General features: G+C 40.5%; 1 protein-coding gene across 2 annotated transcripts; it reads right to left on the bottom strand.

Annotated features, from left to right (window-relative positions):
* Positions 1–424: 424 nt before the first annotated feature.
* On the bottom strand, positions 425–12,264 carry LOC118005444 (zinc finger protein 699). 2 transcript variants are annotated; one of them, XR_004677829.1, is made up of 6 exons: positions 11,380–12,264; positions 10,342–10,468; positions 6,952–7,050; positions 6,246–6,429; positions 4,139–5,894; positions 425–775 (listed from the first exon to the last, which is right to left on the bottom strand). XR_004677829.1 is itself a non-coding variant. In XM_034997379.1 (5 exons), the coding sequence occupies exons 1-5, from the start codon at positions 11,425–11,427 to the stop codon at positions 4,436–4,438; spliced, it is 1,917 nt and encodes a 638-aa protein (XP_034853270.1). In that variant the 5' UTR covers positions 11,428–12,264; the 3' UTR covers positions 3,482–4,435. The 2 variants fall into 2 exon arrangements, 1 of the variants encoding a protein (XP_034853270.1); XM_034997379.1 differs by lacking the exon at positions 425–775 and having other exon boundaries at positions 3,482–5,894.
* Between the last annotated feature and the right edge of the window lie 4,238 nt (positions 12,265–16,502).

The following is a 16,502-nucleotide window of genomic DNA, read 5'->3' as shown; positions in this document are numbered from 1 at the left end:
AGACATGTTGTTTTACCATCTGAAAATCAAGGAATGTAGTAATTCACATTAAGAAACTGAAGGATTTTTTTAAAGACCATAATACATGCAGAGAAGGCACTGGATAAAATATTCACTCACAATTAAAAAAAAAAAACAAAAACTTGGCAAACTGGGAATAAAACAGTTCTCTTCGTTTTTAAAAGTAATCTATGAAAAACTTACAGCTATTATTATACTTATGAAATATTGAACATTTTCCCCTAAGATTAGGAACAGAGCAATGATGTTCATTTTCATCATTTCTATTCATCACTGTAAAGCAATGAGGCAAAAAAAAAAAAAAAAAAAAAAGATAAAGTTTAGAAATCAAGTAAGACTTCCTTTTGTTATTGACAGGATTGTACACAGAAAATCCAAAATAATCCACAAACTATTTGAATAATTCAAGTAATAATAATTTAATTTATAAATGTCACTGGATAAAAAGATCAATGTACAAAAAGAAATTGCAATTCATGCTAGCTAAAAAAATTAAACAGGAAATAAATAAAAATATTTACAAAGCAAAACATACCACATACCTAGAAATAAATTAAACAAAGATATTCAAGTCCTCTACAATTAAACTACAAAACACTGTTGAGAGAAATTAAAGACAACCTAGGTAAATGGATGATTATGTTTCATTGGAAGACTCAATCTTGTAAAGATGTCAATTTCATTCAGGTAATGGCATCGTCAATGCAATTCCAAGCACACTCTCAGCATATTTGTGAAAATTGATAAGGATGTTCTAAAAATAATATAGAAACAAATGAGGAATAGAGAAGGCAGGACAATCTTAAAGAATAAAAATGCAATCTAAAGATATGTTAACAGATGGCATCTAACCTTTCTGAAAGGATTTCTAGAACTACTCAGCCCCTGCTGAGCTACCAGACTTCAGTTCCCTCCTGTTGTAAGACCCTAGTAAGCACAACATGCCAGCTGACAATATTACCCGACTTGCCCCCTGCTGCCTCCTCCCCTCTCCGCACACATCACACTCTGATTCAGTTGGTGCAAACTCTACTCTGGTTTCTGGATGAGCACAGGAGCCAGTCCTAAACAAATCAGAGTATTCCATTCCTTTGGCCACAGTGATTAGATAACTATTGGCAAGTGAGCCAATCAGATTCTATTATAATGATCATATTGTGTCAACGTCTAGTGCGTTGGGGTCCCTGGGTAAGGGTCTACGAAATCACCAGGACACAGGGGATGCAGAGCAAAGGCAGCACTTGCAACTGCATACTGCCGTTTATTACTCACATAGCTATATACTCGCAGTGATCAGATAAACATAACAATGTATACTTAAAGTATCAACCCAACATCCGTGAAGTAAGATACACGAAATTCAGTAAGAACAAAATACATCCTGTTTATGCTTGCAGAATAAAGAATTCTCTTAGCCATCCTTCCTTTGGAGACAACATGTTCTTTGTCTTTAGAAAGAACACTTCTGATTAGAAAGACACACTTTAAGCGAGGCAAGAGCCACTTCCTGCTGATCCAGGCATTTAGGACTTGCAACATGAGATAAGGGGAAGAGAACATTTTCTCCTCCTGGCCTAGGCCTGCCTGGCCGACCTTAACCTCACTGCAGTCCTCAAATGACCCTGGCCTGCAAGGGGCCTACAAGCCTACACCATCTCAATATTGGAGTTGTTCAAAAAGACTATCGCTCTTTTCTCCCTGAGACTTCCACCTAGAAAGCAAGCAGCCTGGATCTTCTGGGAACTACGGTAGAAATAGCCTGCCAGGAAGAATAGCTAAATGTAAGTAAGAAGATGCACAGCCAAGATACGGACACTGAATTCATCCAGATAACAGCTTTTTAGCCCCAGGATCCCAGCCATCCCCAAAGGACTTCTTCAATAATCAAACCAATAAATTCCCTTTATAGCTTATACATATGAGAAGAGTGAAAAGACAAGCCAGACACGGGGAAAAGTTATCTGCAATATATATATATATATATATAATCTACGTAAGTTATGAATATATGATATATAACACATGGTTTTACATATGTGTATGTAACGAGACATAGAGATACACATACATACAATAGAAGACAAGTAACTAGAAGGAAACCCTTCAAATAAAAAAGGAACCAAAAATGGGTGAAATGCTTCAATAGGGTGCCCTCATAAAAGATATCCAAATAGCCAATAAGCACATAAAAAAGCATTTACCATCACTACATATCAGGTAACTGCAAACTAAAACTAAAGCAGGATATTACCATGTCCTCTGCTGGATGCCTAAGATTAGAAAGGGCTGGCCAACTAGGTGGAACAATTCGAATTTGCATGCATTGCTTTTAGGATGATAGGTGAAATCCACCTTTTTGAAAAACTGGAATACCTATTAAAACTAAAGCTAAAGTCTACCTATGAGTCAGTGATCTCATTCCTACAAACAAAACATATACCAAGAGAAATAAGTGTAAGTCAGTAAAAAGAGTGATTAAAAGGCAAACTAGACATCATGCTGAGAAAAGAAGCCAAACATATAATTGTACATATTGTATTTAAGCACTTACATAAAGATCAAGAAGATCAAGAAGAAGCAAACCTAATACACTGAATAAAAGTCAAACTGTGGTTTCCTCTGTGGAGCAATTATTGAGAAGGCAGATAAATAAACTTTCTGGAATCCTGGGAATGTTCTGTTTACCGGGGTATGTACATAAGTGAAATTTCATCAAGCTATACACTTAAGATTAGCACATGTCGTGCACAGTAGCGTGTATATGCTTTACTAAAACAGCAGAAAATGAGGTCTACTTTCAGAAATAAACGGGAAATATAATAGAAGGGAAAAGTGTAGCTAGATGTACCTGAAGAAGCACAAACCAAAGAACCTTCATCTTTCCCAAATAAAAAAGCAGAAAAATCTGAAGGTGTCAAATATAAATCTTCCTCCACTAAAATAGGATGATGCCCTGTCTGATGCTTACCTCGCTTATACCTAATTTTCCTTACTGTCCACAGCCCTTCTTGCTGGAGATGCCAGTGGATTTGCACGGATGTCTTTCCCCTTGAGCAAAGTGACGTGACGGGATTGCACTACACAAATAACAACCCTGCTCCAAAATGGGGCCACCTCTATAGAGCCAGTTGATGTGCCAGAGGGACTGTCAGATCAGCAAAAGGACAACGCTGGAACGTGCCAGAAAACCTAAGAAGCTGTGTATGACTGTGATGGAGGAACTTATGGAAAGGTCTATGGAGCTGCTGCCTCTGACTTTACTGAAGTAGAAGCATTTAATGTTCCGTTTCAAGCTAGTGTTGATTGGTGGGTCCGATCATCAGGAAAATGAGCCGGACACTGAAGCTCACCAGGCCCCTATGTATCTGTCTCCATCCTGTGGCCCCACTAAACAAAGAATAATAGCTTCTTCCCGCTGCCTTCCAATTCTCATGCAAACTCTGTTTCAGACAATTCTAACCTGGGACTGGATAAGGAAATGATTCTGAGAAATGGAGTCCCAACCATGTCCAAATTAACACACACAAGCCAGCTCAACCAACTTTACTTCTAGCTTTCTTGTCACAAGGTCCCTTTTTAAACTCAAAACACTGGGTCCAATTCCTAGCCATGAGCAAGGACAGAGAAAATACAAAAACAACGTATTAGATGCGACTCTTCTTTTGAGAACTTGCCCTTATTAATTTCTGTTGAAATGGATTATTAGACAGAAAAAGCTTTTAATAATAAAAACTGATAACCTCAAAAACTTTAGGTTCTTTTAGTTAAAAAAAGAAAAAAAAAGGGAAAAAAAATTGGGTAGGCAATTTCCAGTATCTGCCATACTAGAAATGACCAATTACAGGAAAAAAATTACAAAAGAAATTACAAATAGCAAAGTGTTGATACCATAACAGGTGTGATACTGCACACCTAGAGAATGGTGAGTATTAATTAGATACTAATTAAAAAAAAAAAAAAAAAAGACCACTCCTGCCTGCATTTGAAAAACACCTTGAATCCCCTATGGGTCCAAAAGATTTTGTAACGTAAAGAACATTTACATCTTGGCCGAAATAAAAGTACCTATAATAAAATGTGGTTAGAGCTGAAAAAGTATTAGAGGAAAATTCATCACCTTAAATATTCGTATCAGAAAACAGAAACCGATTATCAATGAGCCAGCAGTCCACTTTACAAGTGAGGCCCTGATCCGTGCTTCTCGTGTAAATTTTCTTGCACGCCGGAAGTGACATTCATGAAGGCATTCCCACAAGGTGTACAGACACAGGTTTCTCTCAGCTGTGAGTTCTCAAGTCGTCAAACAGATACGCAACACTTTCTTGCCTTCTTATATTCATGGCGCATCTCCACAACGTTCCAGATATGCTGTGAGGTGAAAACGCCTTGCAGACGTTCCCACATTTCACACCATTTATACATTTTCCCTAGTGTGAGTTTTCACATGTCTTCGAAAGTAGGCAGGACACACAAAGGCTTTTCCACATTCCTTACATTCATATGGTTTCTCTCCAGTGTGGCTTCTTACATGTCTTCGAAAGGATGAGGGACAACTGAAGGCTTTCCCACATTCCAGACATTCGAAGGGTTTCTCGCCAGTGTGCATCCTTGCATGGACAGTAAGGTATGAAGAATGGCGAAAGGCTTTCCCACATTCCTTACATTCATAGGGTTTCTCCCCAGTATGTGTTCTCATGTGGATCCTCAGAGCTGAGGGATAAATAAAGGCTTTGCCACATTTCTTACATTCGTAAGGTTTCTCTCCAGTGTGAGTTCTTATATGTACTATAAGGTGGGAGGAACTAATAAAGGCTTTCCCACATTCTTTACATTCATAAGGCTTCTCTCCAGTGTGAGTTCTTAAGTGTTCAGTGAGGGATGAGGAACGGCTAAAGGCCTTCCCACATTCCTTACATTCATATTGTATCTTTCCAGTGTGATCTCTCACGTGTGCTCTGAAGGATGAGGGACAACTAAAGGCTTTTCCACATTCCTTACATTCATAGGGTTTCTCTCTACTTTGATTTTTCACGTGCGTATTAAGGGAAGTGGGAAGATAGAAGGCTTTTCCACATTCCAGGCATTCATAGGGTTTCTCTCCAGTGTGTTTTCTCATATGGATACTTAAGGAGGAGGGACAATTGTAGGCTTTCCCACATTCCTTACATTTATAGGGTTTCTCTCCTGTGTGTGTTCTGACGTGTACAGTGAGTTTTGAGGACTCGCTGAAGGCCTTCCCACACTCTTTACATTCGTAAGGCTTCTCTCCAGTATGAATTCTTATATGTATTATAAGGTGAGAGGAAGAACTAAAGGCCTTCCCACATTCCTTACATTCATATGGCTTATCTCCACTGTGAATTCTTTTGTGTTTGGAGAGTGAGGAAGAACAGCTAAATGCCTTCCCACATTCCCTACATTCATAAGGCTTATCTCCACTGTGAATCCTTTTGTGTTCTGTCAGGGATGAAGAACAGCTAAAGGTTTTTCCACATTCCTTACATTCATAGCTCATCTTTCCAGTGTGAATCTTCATATGTGCCCTAAAGAAGGAAGAACAACCGAAGGTTTTTGTACATTCTTTACATTCGTAAGGTTTCCCTTCAGTGGGATTTTTCACATGCTTCTTAAAACAAGCAAGAAAATGGAAAGCTTTCCCACATTCTTTACATTGATAGGGTTTGCTTCCAGTGTGAGACCTGATGTGATTCTTAAGGGATAAATGATCCGTGAAGGCCTTCTTACACTCATGGCATTCATAGGACTTCACTTCAGTAGTTCTCTTGAGTATATTAAGATGTGAAATTTGGCTGCAGTCTTGTCCACACTGATTTTCTTCATTACATTCATAGATGGTCTCCACACCTGGACTTCTTTTAAAAATAAAAGCACATTATTAGTAATAAATATACTTTTATCATTTTCAGTGACTACATTTTCTGCCCTGTCAAGTTACAAGTTCAAAGTCCTCACAGAAGGGTCTACAATAGCCAATATTATCACTGAGGTTTTTTTGACATACAATTTTTCTGGTAATTGCTTATAATTGAACTATGTGTCAAACGTTGAAGATCTCAATGTCATTTTTGGGGGAAAAAATCTTAGAAAAATTCTTTACGAAATCACAATTTTTGACCAAGTTCTAGGTACACGTTTTTTAAGTTTTATGACATTTTAAGATCCTCTCCAGAGGCATGACTTTTTCTTTTTTGAATGGCACTCACCTCAAATGTCTCTCATGGTTTTTGTTCTGATAACAAATACCATGGTATTCCCAGTTTTTGTGTAAAATGGATGAGCAAGAATCATTCCTTTTGAACCTTACTATTTTCTGTTCACCGGATATTCTTTGTCCATAAATATCTTGTGGAGCTACTAATTCATTAGTTTTAAGTTGAATCTCAAAACCTGAAACAAAAAAGCAAAGGCACCTATAAGGAAAAGGACTTCTGGCAACGTAGCTGTTTCAGGACTTTAGTAATATACACAAGGGTCAAAATTGTAAGCAAGAAATAATTCCATGAAGACTGAGACTTATAGTAACACAAATAAGGTATTATTAGGAGAACAAAGGGCACCTGGCTGGCTCAGTCAGAAGAGCATGCAACACTTGATCTTGGGGTCATGAGTTTGAGCCCTGAGCGGGTTGTAGAGATTGCTTAAATAAAAGTTAAAAAGGAAAACAAAACAAAAAGGAACCAGTTCCTTCCTAAAATGCACATGACCAAATACTAACTTACAAGAAGAAATATGGACTGTCTTTCCCAAGAACAAGGAAAGTGTGAGAATACTGATAAAAAGTCAAAATAGTAATCTAAGGTATCTAGAAGATCACACCCCTCAAACAAAGCAAAGTTTTGTTTTGCTTTTATTTGATTTTTACAAACGTAATATCCCCCAACCAGGACAGTTTCTCCCAGGGATTCTTGCCTTCCTGGTGTTCCCCCTGGATAGGTCCTCTTTCCACTGTCTCCAGGTCCTCCTCTTGTTTCCACCGAGAGATCAGATATGGTGTGTGCAATGGATACCCTGTTAATGCAGAAAGGCTTATCATGAGGGAAAACAATGAGGAACCATAAACATTTCCATGAGACAGGGTCAAAATTTTGCTCTTCTGATACTGTAATTATGGGCAAGAGAAAATTGAATTTCTACAAAATGTTTGTCAAAAGTTTTTTTAAAGCAGGAGCAGGATGGGGGAGTAGACAATGACACAGCCTCTGATTTCTAGAACTGATGTGATATTCATTATCTAAACTTCAATATTAGAAGCTGGTCTGATAGAGCCAGGATATTTTGTTCTCCTATTGCACATTAATAATCTCACAGAATACCAATCTTTTTTTTTTGTCTTTTTTTTTATTCTTATGTTAATCCCCATACATTACATCATTAGTTTTAGATGTAGTGTTCCATGATTCATTGTTTGTGCATAACACCCAGTGCTCCATGCAGAATGTGCCCTCCTCAATACCCACCACCAGGCTAACCCATCCTCCCACCCTCCTCCCCTCTAGAACCCTCAGTTTGTTTTTCAGAGTCCATCATCTCACATGGTTCGTCTACCCCTCCGATTTCCCCCGCTTCATTCTTCCCCTCCTGCTACCTTCTTCTTCTTCTTCTTTTTTTTTCAGAATACCAATCTTAAACAAGATTACTCAGACCATGATAAAATTAAACAAAATAAGGCCATTACATAATTTAATCTAAGGATGACCCCCCCCCAAAAAAAGTCACTGTGCCACCCATAAAATACTCAATAATAAAATTTCTACCTCTTTTTGTCAGCATCCAATCTAAAGTGACCACCTGGACTGGGTTGAACAGTGTCCCTTGAAAATATATGTCCAAACAGATCAATGAAACAGAATAGAGAGCCCAGAAATAGACCTACATAAACATAGTCAGCTGATCTTTGACAAAGGATCAAAGGCAATCCACAAAGAAGACAGTCTTTTCAACAGAGACCGAAACAACTAGCCATCAACATGCAAGAAAATTAATCTAGACACAGACTTTTACACTCTTCACAAAAATCAACCCAAAATGGATCACATGGATCAAAGACCTAAATGTAAAATGCAAAACTATGAAATTCCTCAAGGGAAACATCATACGAAGAGATAGTCCCATATGTCATCAGGAAAATGCAAATTAAAACAATGAGAAACCGCCACACACCTATGAGAACAGCTAAAATCCATAACACTGACACCAACAAATGCTGGCAAGGCTGTAGAACAGGAACTCTCATTCATTGCTGGGGGGAATGCGAAATGGTACAGCACTTTGGAAGACAGTTTGGCAGCTTCTTACAAAACTAATCTTACTATATGATCAGGCAATCACACTCCTTGGAATTTACCCAGAGAAGCTGAAAACATGTCCACACAAAAACCTGCACATGCATGTTTTACTGCAGCTTTATTCACAACTGCCCAAACTTAGAAACAATTAAGATGTCCTTCAGAGGGTGAATGGATGAATAAAACTGCGGTACACCCAGACAATGAAATATTATTCTGAATTAAAAAGAAATGAATTATCAAGCCACGTAAAGACATGAAAGAAGCATAAATGCATATTACTAAGTGAAAGAAACCACTGAAAAATCTATATACCGTATGATTCCAACTATATGACATTCTAGAAAAGCCAAAACTACGGGGACAGTAAAAAGATCAGTGGTTGCCACAGGTTAGCGAGGAAGGAGATGAACTGATGAGGCAAAGAGGATTTTTAGGGCAGTGAAATTACTCTAAATGATACTATAATGATGTATACCACTACATATTTGTCCAAACCACACAATGTATTCTGTGTTGAATGACTTCACCAAGAGTGAATCCTAATGTATAAACTATGGACTCAGGGTGATGATGATGTGTCGATTCAGGTTCATCAATTGTAACAAATGTGCCACTCTGGTAGGAGATGTTGATAGTGGAAGCGGCTGTACCCATATGGGAGCAGGGCACACAGAAGTCTCTGTATCTACTACTCACATCTGCTGTGAACCTACAACTGCTCTAAAAAAAAGTAAGTGTATCAAAACAAAATGTCATGTCCACTTGAAAGCTCAGAATGTTACTTTATTTGGTAATAGGGTCTTTGTAGCTATAATCAAGTAAAGATGGAGTTATACTGGATTAGGGTGGGTCTTAAATCCATTGATTAGTGTCCTTATAGGGAGGGGCATAGAGACAAAGGGGAAAAGGCCATGTGAGGACAAAGGCAAAGATTAGAATGATCTAGCTGCATGGGGCACCTGGCTGGCTCAGCCGGTAGAGCATGCGACTCTTGATCTCGGGCTTGTGGGTTCTAGCCCCACATTGGGGGTGTAGAGATCACCTAAAAATAAAATCTTTAAAAAAATAGAAAAGAATGATATCACTGCAAACCAAGAAATGCCAAGTATTGCTGGCAACCACAGAGGCTAGGAAAAGACAAGGAGAGATTTCTCCCATAGAGCCTTCAGAAGGAGCATGGTCCTACTGACACCTTGTTTGTACTTCCAGTCTCCAGAAATGTGAAAAAATAAGTTTCTGCTGTTTTTATCCACAGTTTGTGGTACTTTGTTATGAAAGGCCTAGGAAAGGGGCGCCTGGGTGGCTCAGTCGTTAAGCGTCTGCCTTGGGCTCAGGTCATGATCCCAGGGTCCTGGGATCGAGCCCCACATCAGGCTCTCTGTTCAGCGGGAAGCCTGCTTCTCCCTCTCCCACTGCCCCCTGCTTGTGTTCCCTCTCTCACTGTGTCTCTCTCTGTCAAATAAATAAATAAAATCTTAAAAAAAAAAAAAAAAAAAAGGCCCAGGAAACCAATACAGCCTACTTCCACAGACCCATCCCCAAATCACTCACCCAAAGTACAAACCCTATAATATGTATGTTTTAACACCTTCTTTCTGAGACACACCACAGTTCCCCATGTCATATGTTCTCCCTTCCTGCACTGAGTAATAACCCCCCTCTTGTTTACATGTATGTTTCTGAGTAAAGACCACTGACATCATTAAAATTCTCATAAGGACCCAAACCATAAACCTCCCTAAGGCCCAAAGTGACCCCTGAAGTCTATGCCAGCACTTTCAATACTTAATAAGCCTCAAGGCTTTTAACCACAAGAAAAAGAAAAAGGCAGTTCACTACACAGATGTTTATTTTCATGGTGAAGCCACTAGACTTAAAGTTCCTTGGGGTCTGTGACCATGTCGGTCTTATTTACCAATTCATTCCTATTCCTCAGCCTAAATCCTAGGACAAGGTCAATTAGTAAGATTGTTTTCTAAACAACTAAATGAAGGAACGTTGCCATTCTTACCTAGGGAGGCCAGGTTCTGAAAGTTTTCCAGCATCACATCTCTGTAGAGGCTCCTCTGAGCAAAATCTAGCAGAGCCCACTCCTCCTGGGTGAAGTCCACGGCCACATCCTCAAAGACCACAGAGTCCTAAAACATCCCACATATATTCTTTTCAGAAAGGTGCCCACTCTCCCCACGTGTGCAGGAAGATTGATGAGGCTGCTAATACTGGGAAACTGAGAATCAATTCACAGGAAGTTCTGAAGATTTTATGGTCTCCCAACATCTACCCTAGAATTCAGACACCAGATCTTTCTCTTTATACCCATTACATCCTTCCTAACTGACCCCATCCAGTCTATGTATCTAACCACACTTCTAAAACACCAAATTTATCTCTTGCACAGTTTGATGGTGACCATTTCCAATCTTATGATCCAGGACAGTCCAGAGCCTACAAGAAATGACAGAAATGCTCTAGAGATGAAATAATTTCCACACGGACACCAGCAATTCCTTGTTACACAAAAATTTCACCTGCTTCCTTCTTTCCCACCACAGCACTCAGCACAACATGAAAGACTGGGTCAAATCCAAGTGAGGTTTAAATGCATAAAAACACACTGAGGAACAGGGAGCTTTTCTTTCTTTCTTTCTTTCTTTCTCTATCTATCTATCTATCTATCTATCTTCCCACAAACCTGAGGCCCAGGAGCTTGCAGAAATAGCACTTTCACCTCAGGCCCACAGCTGGCCATATTGTATTCTAGGCCAGGGGTCAGCAAACTGTAGCACATGGGCTGAATCCAGCCTACTATTTGCTTACGTAAAGTTTTATTGGAACACAATAAAATATTTGTTTATGTACTGTCTGTGGCTGCTTTCAAACTAAATTGGTGGTTTAATTGCAATAGAAACTCTTTAGCCTTCAACGCCTAAGACACTTACAGTGTGGCCCAATAGAAAAATAGATCACTAACAACTGCTCTAAACAATTAGGAGGTCAAGGACCTGGTGGAATGGAAAATTCTTTTGGAGAATAATTAGCTCCTACTTACCTGTGTCATATTTTTCTGTAACTCTGCAACTTTTCTTTCTTCTTCCATGTTCCCTTCATGAAGAAAGTCAAGAGTACTGAGAAGTTAGAGCTGGGGCAGGAGAAAGAAAACACGAGAATCCAGGTCTCCCCACAATTTCCACAACTCATGAGCCTGGATGTTGCAGCATATCCGTTATGAGGGATCACTCCCCTCAAAACACACACACACACACACACACACACACGTATAAAGCATACCCCCAAGACACCCAACCAAATACACACTGATCTTGTAAGGAGATGGAGTAATCTTATCTCCTCTAGAGCTAAAAAAACATTGCTGGGGTCCTTGCTAATTAAAAAAAAAAGGTTAAAAAAGGTTAAGAGTCCCATGTTCTAAGTTAACTGAAATCTAAAATAGTTTAGCTGTCAGTTTTCCCATGATAATGAAATACAAAAAACAGCAGACAATGCCTGCAACCATAACTTTGACACTGTGTCAAATCCAAAAAAAGCATTTATAGATGCAACTTCTGGGGGCTCCACTCCCAGTATTTCTTACTTCTGCACCACTGGCAGCTAACAGGAATTACTGCTCAGCCCCTGACCACTGAACCCTCCCCTCCATGGTCTGCAGGGCCTCTGAAACTTGATTTTTGCAAAAAAAGCATCAACAGATATCAACAGTGAATTCCACACATAGGAGGTAGAGAAGACTGCCATGCTGTGACTCTCATCCTAAATTGTGCCTACACAGTACAGAAGAGCAGAACAAGAATACCTGAAGTGAAGTTAGCAACATGTCATCTCCGATAGTAATATCTGCAGCTCTATTACATAAATTTTTTTTTCTTTTTTTTTTTATTTGCGAGAGAGAGAATGAGAGGACGAGATGGAGGAGGGTCAGAGGGAGAAGCAGACTCCCTGCTGAGCAGGGAGCCCGATGTGGGACTTGATCCCAGGACTCCAGGATCATGACCTGAGCCGAAGGCAGTCGCTTAACCAACTGAGCCACCCAGGCGCCCTCTATTACATAAATTTAAAATAATGAAAACACAAGTTTTTTCCATGCAGTGGATCAAGTAGTATATTTTAAAACTGAAAAAATCACAACATTCTTTACTAAATTAATAACGTGCCATTTAAGCAACCATGATGTGAGAATGATCTTGCAAAGAGCTTTTCTTTCATAGAAGCTCTGCAAATCAGGTATTATTACAACCAGCTTATAGTTGAGAAATCTGAGAATCAATTAACCATACACTCAATGTTACCCAGTCAGAAAGCTGCTGAGGTGTATGTAACACAGGGTGTATTACACAGACAGATGTATGAATGCAGGCCTGTTTGTCTTCAAAGCCTAAACTCCCAATGAGTATATTTCTGAACATATACCTTACAATTTAGTTGTTAGTGAGGCCCTTATCACTAACATTACCAGAGTCTAGCCTAGAACCCTGCTGTGCACTACGGAAAGTAGGCAAATGAAGTATTCTATTTAAATGTTTTATCTTGGGGCGCCTGGGTGGCTCAGCTAGTTAAGTGTCTGGCTCTTGATTTCAGCTCAGGTCATGATCTCAGGGTCGAGAGATCAAGCCCTGCATCAGGCTCTGTGCTCTGTACAAAGTCTGTTTGTCTCTCTCCCTGTGCTCCTCTCGGGGGGGGGGGGGGGGGGAAAAAAAAAAAAAAAAAAAAAAAAAAAAGAATGAATGAATGAATGAATGAATCCTCTTAAAAATAAATAAATAAATGTTTTATCTTTGAGCTCCTTTAGACTAAGCCCCCCCCCCCCCTTTTAAAGATTTTATTTATTTATTTGACAGAGAGAGCATGGTGAGAGAGGGAACACAAGCAGGGGGAGTGGGAGAGGGAGAAGCAGACTCCCCGCGGAGCAGGGAGCCCCATGCGGGGCTCGATCTCAGGACCCTGGGATCATGACCTGAGCCGAAGGCAGACGCCCAATGACTGAGCCACCCAGATGCCTCTAAGCCCCCTTTTTTGAGCAAGGACACTTCCCTTAAGACCCCTACCTCTTGCTCCTTCATTTCATATTTACTTAGGTAATATTTACCCCAATGCCACCACATACAGTCACAGGGGATACAGCACTGAACAAAACAGAAAAATCCTGAAGGACATGGATGTTATAATCATTTGAGGGAGGGCAGTAAATGAACAAAATGTATCAGGTGTGGTATATGATACACAATAATGCAGCACATTACAGGGATAAAGAGGCACATACACATTTATTTTTAGCCAGTTAGGACTACTTTTGTAGCCGGGAAGAAGCAGAAAATTAAAAGAAGTGTTTCAGATAACACTGGAAATCCACAGTTGGTGTGGTACATATATTTACATATTTATATGAATATCATCAACTCCCAGAGAAAATAAAATCAGTATGAGTGGGCTAACCATTAACTTAAAGGATAGAAAAGGAACAGCATAAAGGTTTAGAAAAATGAAAATAGGACAAAATTAATATTTTTAAAAAACTAATAAAAAGAATCATAAAAATGAACAATGTGTCCTTTGAAAACTAATGAAATCAACAAAGCTTTAGCAATTTTAACAGAGCATAGACAAAGAGTTATGAATGAGTCATAATCACAGATGTTGAAGGGAGAATACAACGAAAAAGTTAAGAGAATATACATGAAAATGTACATATAATGAATGAATTTCTAGAAAGAAGTACAACTTTCTGGCAATGATCTAAAATAAATACAAAACTTGATTAATCCAATCCTAAAAGAAAAAGAAAAAAAAACAGTAGTTTAAAACATGCCCACAAAGGGACGCCTGGGTGGCTCAGTCGGTTAAGCGGCTGCCTTCGGCCCAGGTCATGATCCCAGGGTCCTGGGATCGAGTCCCACATCGGGCTCCTTGCTCAGCAGGGAACCTGCTTCTCCCGCTCTCTCCCTCTCCTTGTGCTCTCTCTGTCAAACAAATAAAATCTTAAAAAAAAAAAAAAAACATGCCCACAAAGGAAATATGAATTACAAATTGTTTCACAGGCAACTTCACCAAATAAGTAAAGGATTCATAATTCCATTGTAGGGATGGAAAATACTGTTTTCCTGAGTGTTTCCAAGCCAAAAAAGTACAACTCAAAACAAAACAGGAAAGATCTCATTCACACGTATGAATGCAAAATAATATAAAAGTTTTAGTACAGTGGAGAATGGAATAATGAGGGTATAATCACAAACCAAGTTCATTTCCTCCTAGGAATGAAAGGTGGTTAAAAATGAAATCCTCAATTAATATAATCATCACATTAATATTAAAAGATCATATGGCTCTTCCTCTTAAATACAAAATAGTTAACGATCTATATCAATATCCACTGCTGATCATTTAACCCATTAGAACTAGAGAATAACTTTAATTGGGAAAAAATAATTATCATCTACAACACCTACAGCAAACATCTTTTTTTTTTTTTTAAAGGAAGCTCAGTGCCCAGTGTGGAGGCTAGCAGAGCTTGAATTCACGACCCTGTGATCAAGACCTGAGCTGAGACCAAGACATTATGACTGGGGTCACCTGGGTAGCTCAGTCGGTTAAGCGCGGTACTCTTGATTTTGGTTCTTTTTTTTTTTTTTTAAGATTTTATTTTATTTTATTTGAGAGAGAGTGAGCGAGAAAGAGAGCACAAGCCAGGGGGAGAGGCAGAGGGAGAAGCAGACTCTCTGCTGAGCAGGGAGCCCGACGCGGGGCTCGATCCCAGAACCCTGGGATCATGACCTGAGCCAAAAGCAGACGGTTAATCAACTGAGCCACCCAGGCGCCCCAGGTTCAGGTCTTGATCTCAGGGTTGTGAGATCCAGTCCCAGAGGTCGGGGTGGGACTCGGGGAGTTCGCTTAAGATTCTCTCTCTCCCTCCCCTCGCTCTCTCTCTCAAAAAAAAAAAAAAAAAAAAGTCAGACACTTAACTGAGCCATCCAGGTGCCCCACAAGCATCCTATTTAAATGCTGAAATGATAGAATAATTCCCTCTGGGATCAGGAACAAGGCAAGGATGCAAATTATATGCTATTCTAGTACTGTCTGTCCACTGGAGTGGAGGTCCTAGCAAACACGCGAAAGAAATAAAAAAGAATGCAAGGTACAGGAATAAAAGAGAAAACGCTGAAAATGGCCCATGATCTCACTCTCGGTGTGAAATTCAATATAATCTACAGATAAATGATTAAAATTTATAGCTGCATTCGACGATGAAGGGGGTTACAGAGATACTAAGTAGTCAGTTCACATTTATGTACCTGAATATAATGTATCAAACTGATGCCCAGAGGCAAGGTAAAATTCACGGATGAAATATCTCCTGCACCAGGAGGGCAGATGGGAACGGAGTTGAGGCAAACGTCACCCCGTGCTCACCGAACACGCCGAAATCCACTGACCAGCGTACAGACGAGGTGGAGGCGCTCGTCCCCGTGACCGAATGGCAGGGATGCTTTTACTTTCCGAAAAGACAGCCAAGGATGCTTTGGAAGGCCGATGACATACGAGGGTGGTTTTCTAACTCTGGCCTGCAGCCGACTCAACCCGGCTGCTCAACGCAGCCCAGGGCTCCTGATTCAGTGAGTTTGGGACGAGCCGCGGCCGGGGGAGGCCCCCGGCGCTGGGTTCCGGCGGGGGCAGGGGGCACGGCCAGGGCGGCGGTCCTCCCAGTGCCTACCTCTCCCCCTCCCGCAGGCCGGACCTGGGGCTGGTCCGACCGAGCCGGGAAGGACGCGCCGAACTGAGGCGAAACACTAGCCCAGACGCGAGGGGAGGATCGCGGAGATATGGCCGCCAACTCGCGCACGCGCAAGAGCGCATTTCTGCTTCCGGTTTCTGATCCGCGCACAGCGTAAGGGGCGGGGCTTCGGGAGCTGAGCGTTAAGGACTAGGGGCGATCTGCCCCTGACCCCTTCATGGGCTGGGGTAAGAGGAGGTCCGCTATGGCCAGGCTGGTGTTTTGGGGCACTCTGAGACAAGAGGATGTCCATATCCCTGGGGATTGCTACAACAAGTTAATGAGCCCATAAGGCAGAGATGGCAGGTCTCCTAAGCACAGCTAGCAGGCTTTAGCTGTAGTGCCTCTCAGATCTGCTGTCAAGGATGGCATTCCAGCCCCCCCTCAAAGGA

This window comes from Mirounga leonina, unplaced genomic scaffold (genome assembly GCF_011800145.1).
Source record: "Mirounga leonina isolate KUSES-001 unplaced genomic scaffold, KU_Mleo_1.0 Mir_94, whole genome shotgun sequence".
NCBI lineage: Eukaryota > Metazoa > Chordata > Mammalia > Carnivora > Phocidae > Mirounga > Mirounga leonina.
The sequence above is the reverse complement of the archived record's forward strand: the minus strand, read 5'-3'. Positions and strand labels throughout refer to the sequence as shown.

Bases quoted from the DNA above. Each gene is read 5' to 3' on its own strand.
- LOC118005444 (XM_034997379.1), bottom strand. From the start codon at position 11,427: ATGGAAGAAGAAAGAAAAGTTGCAGAGTTACAGAAAAATATGACACAG. The intron at 7,051-10,341 runs GTAAGAATGGCA...CTGCATTAACAG, and splicing joins TCAGAACCTGGCCTCCCTAG to GGTATCCATTGCACACACCA. The intron at 6,430-6,951 runs GCAAGAATCCCT...TTTTTGTTTCAG, and splicing joins CCAGGGGGAACACCAGGAAG to GTTTTGAGATTCAACTTAAA.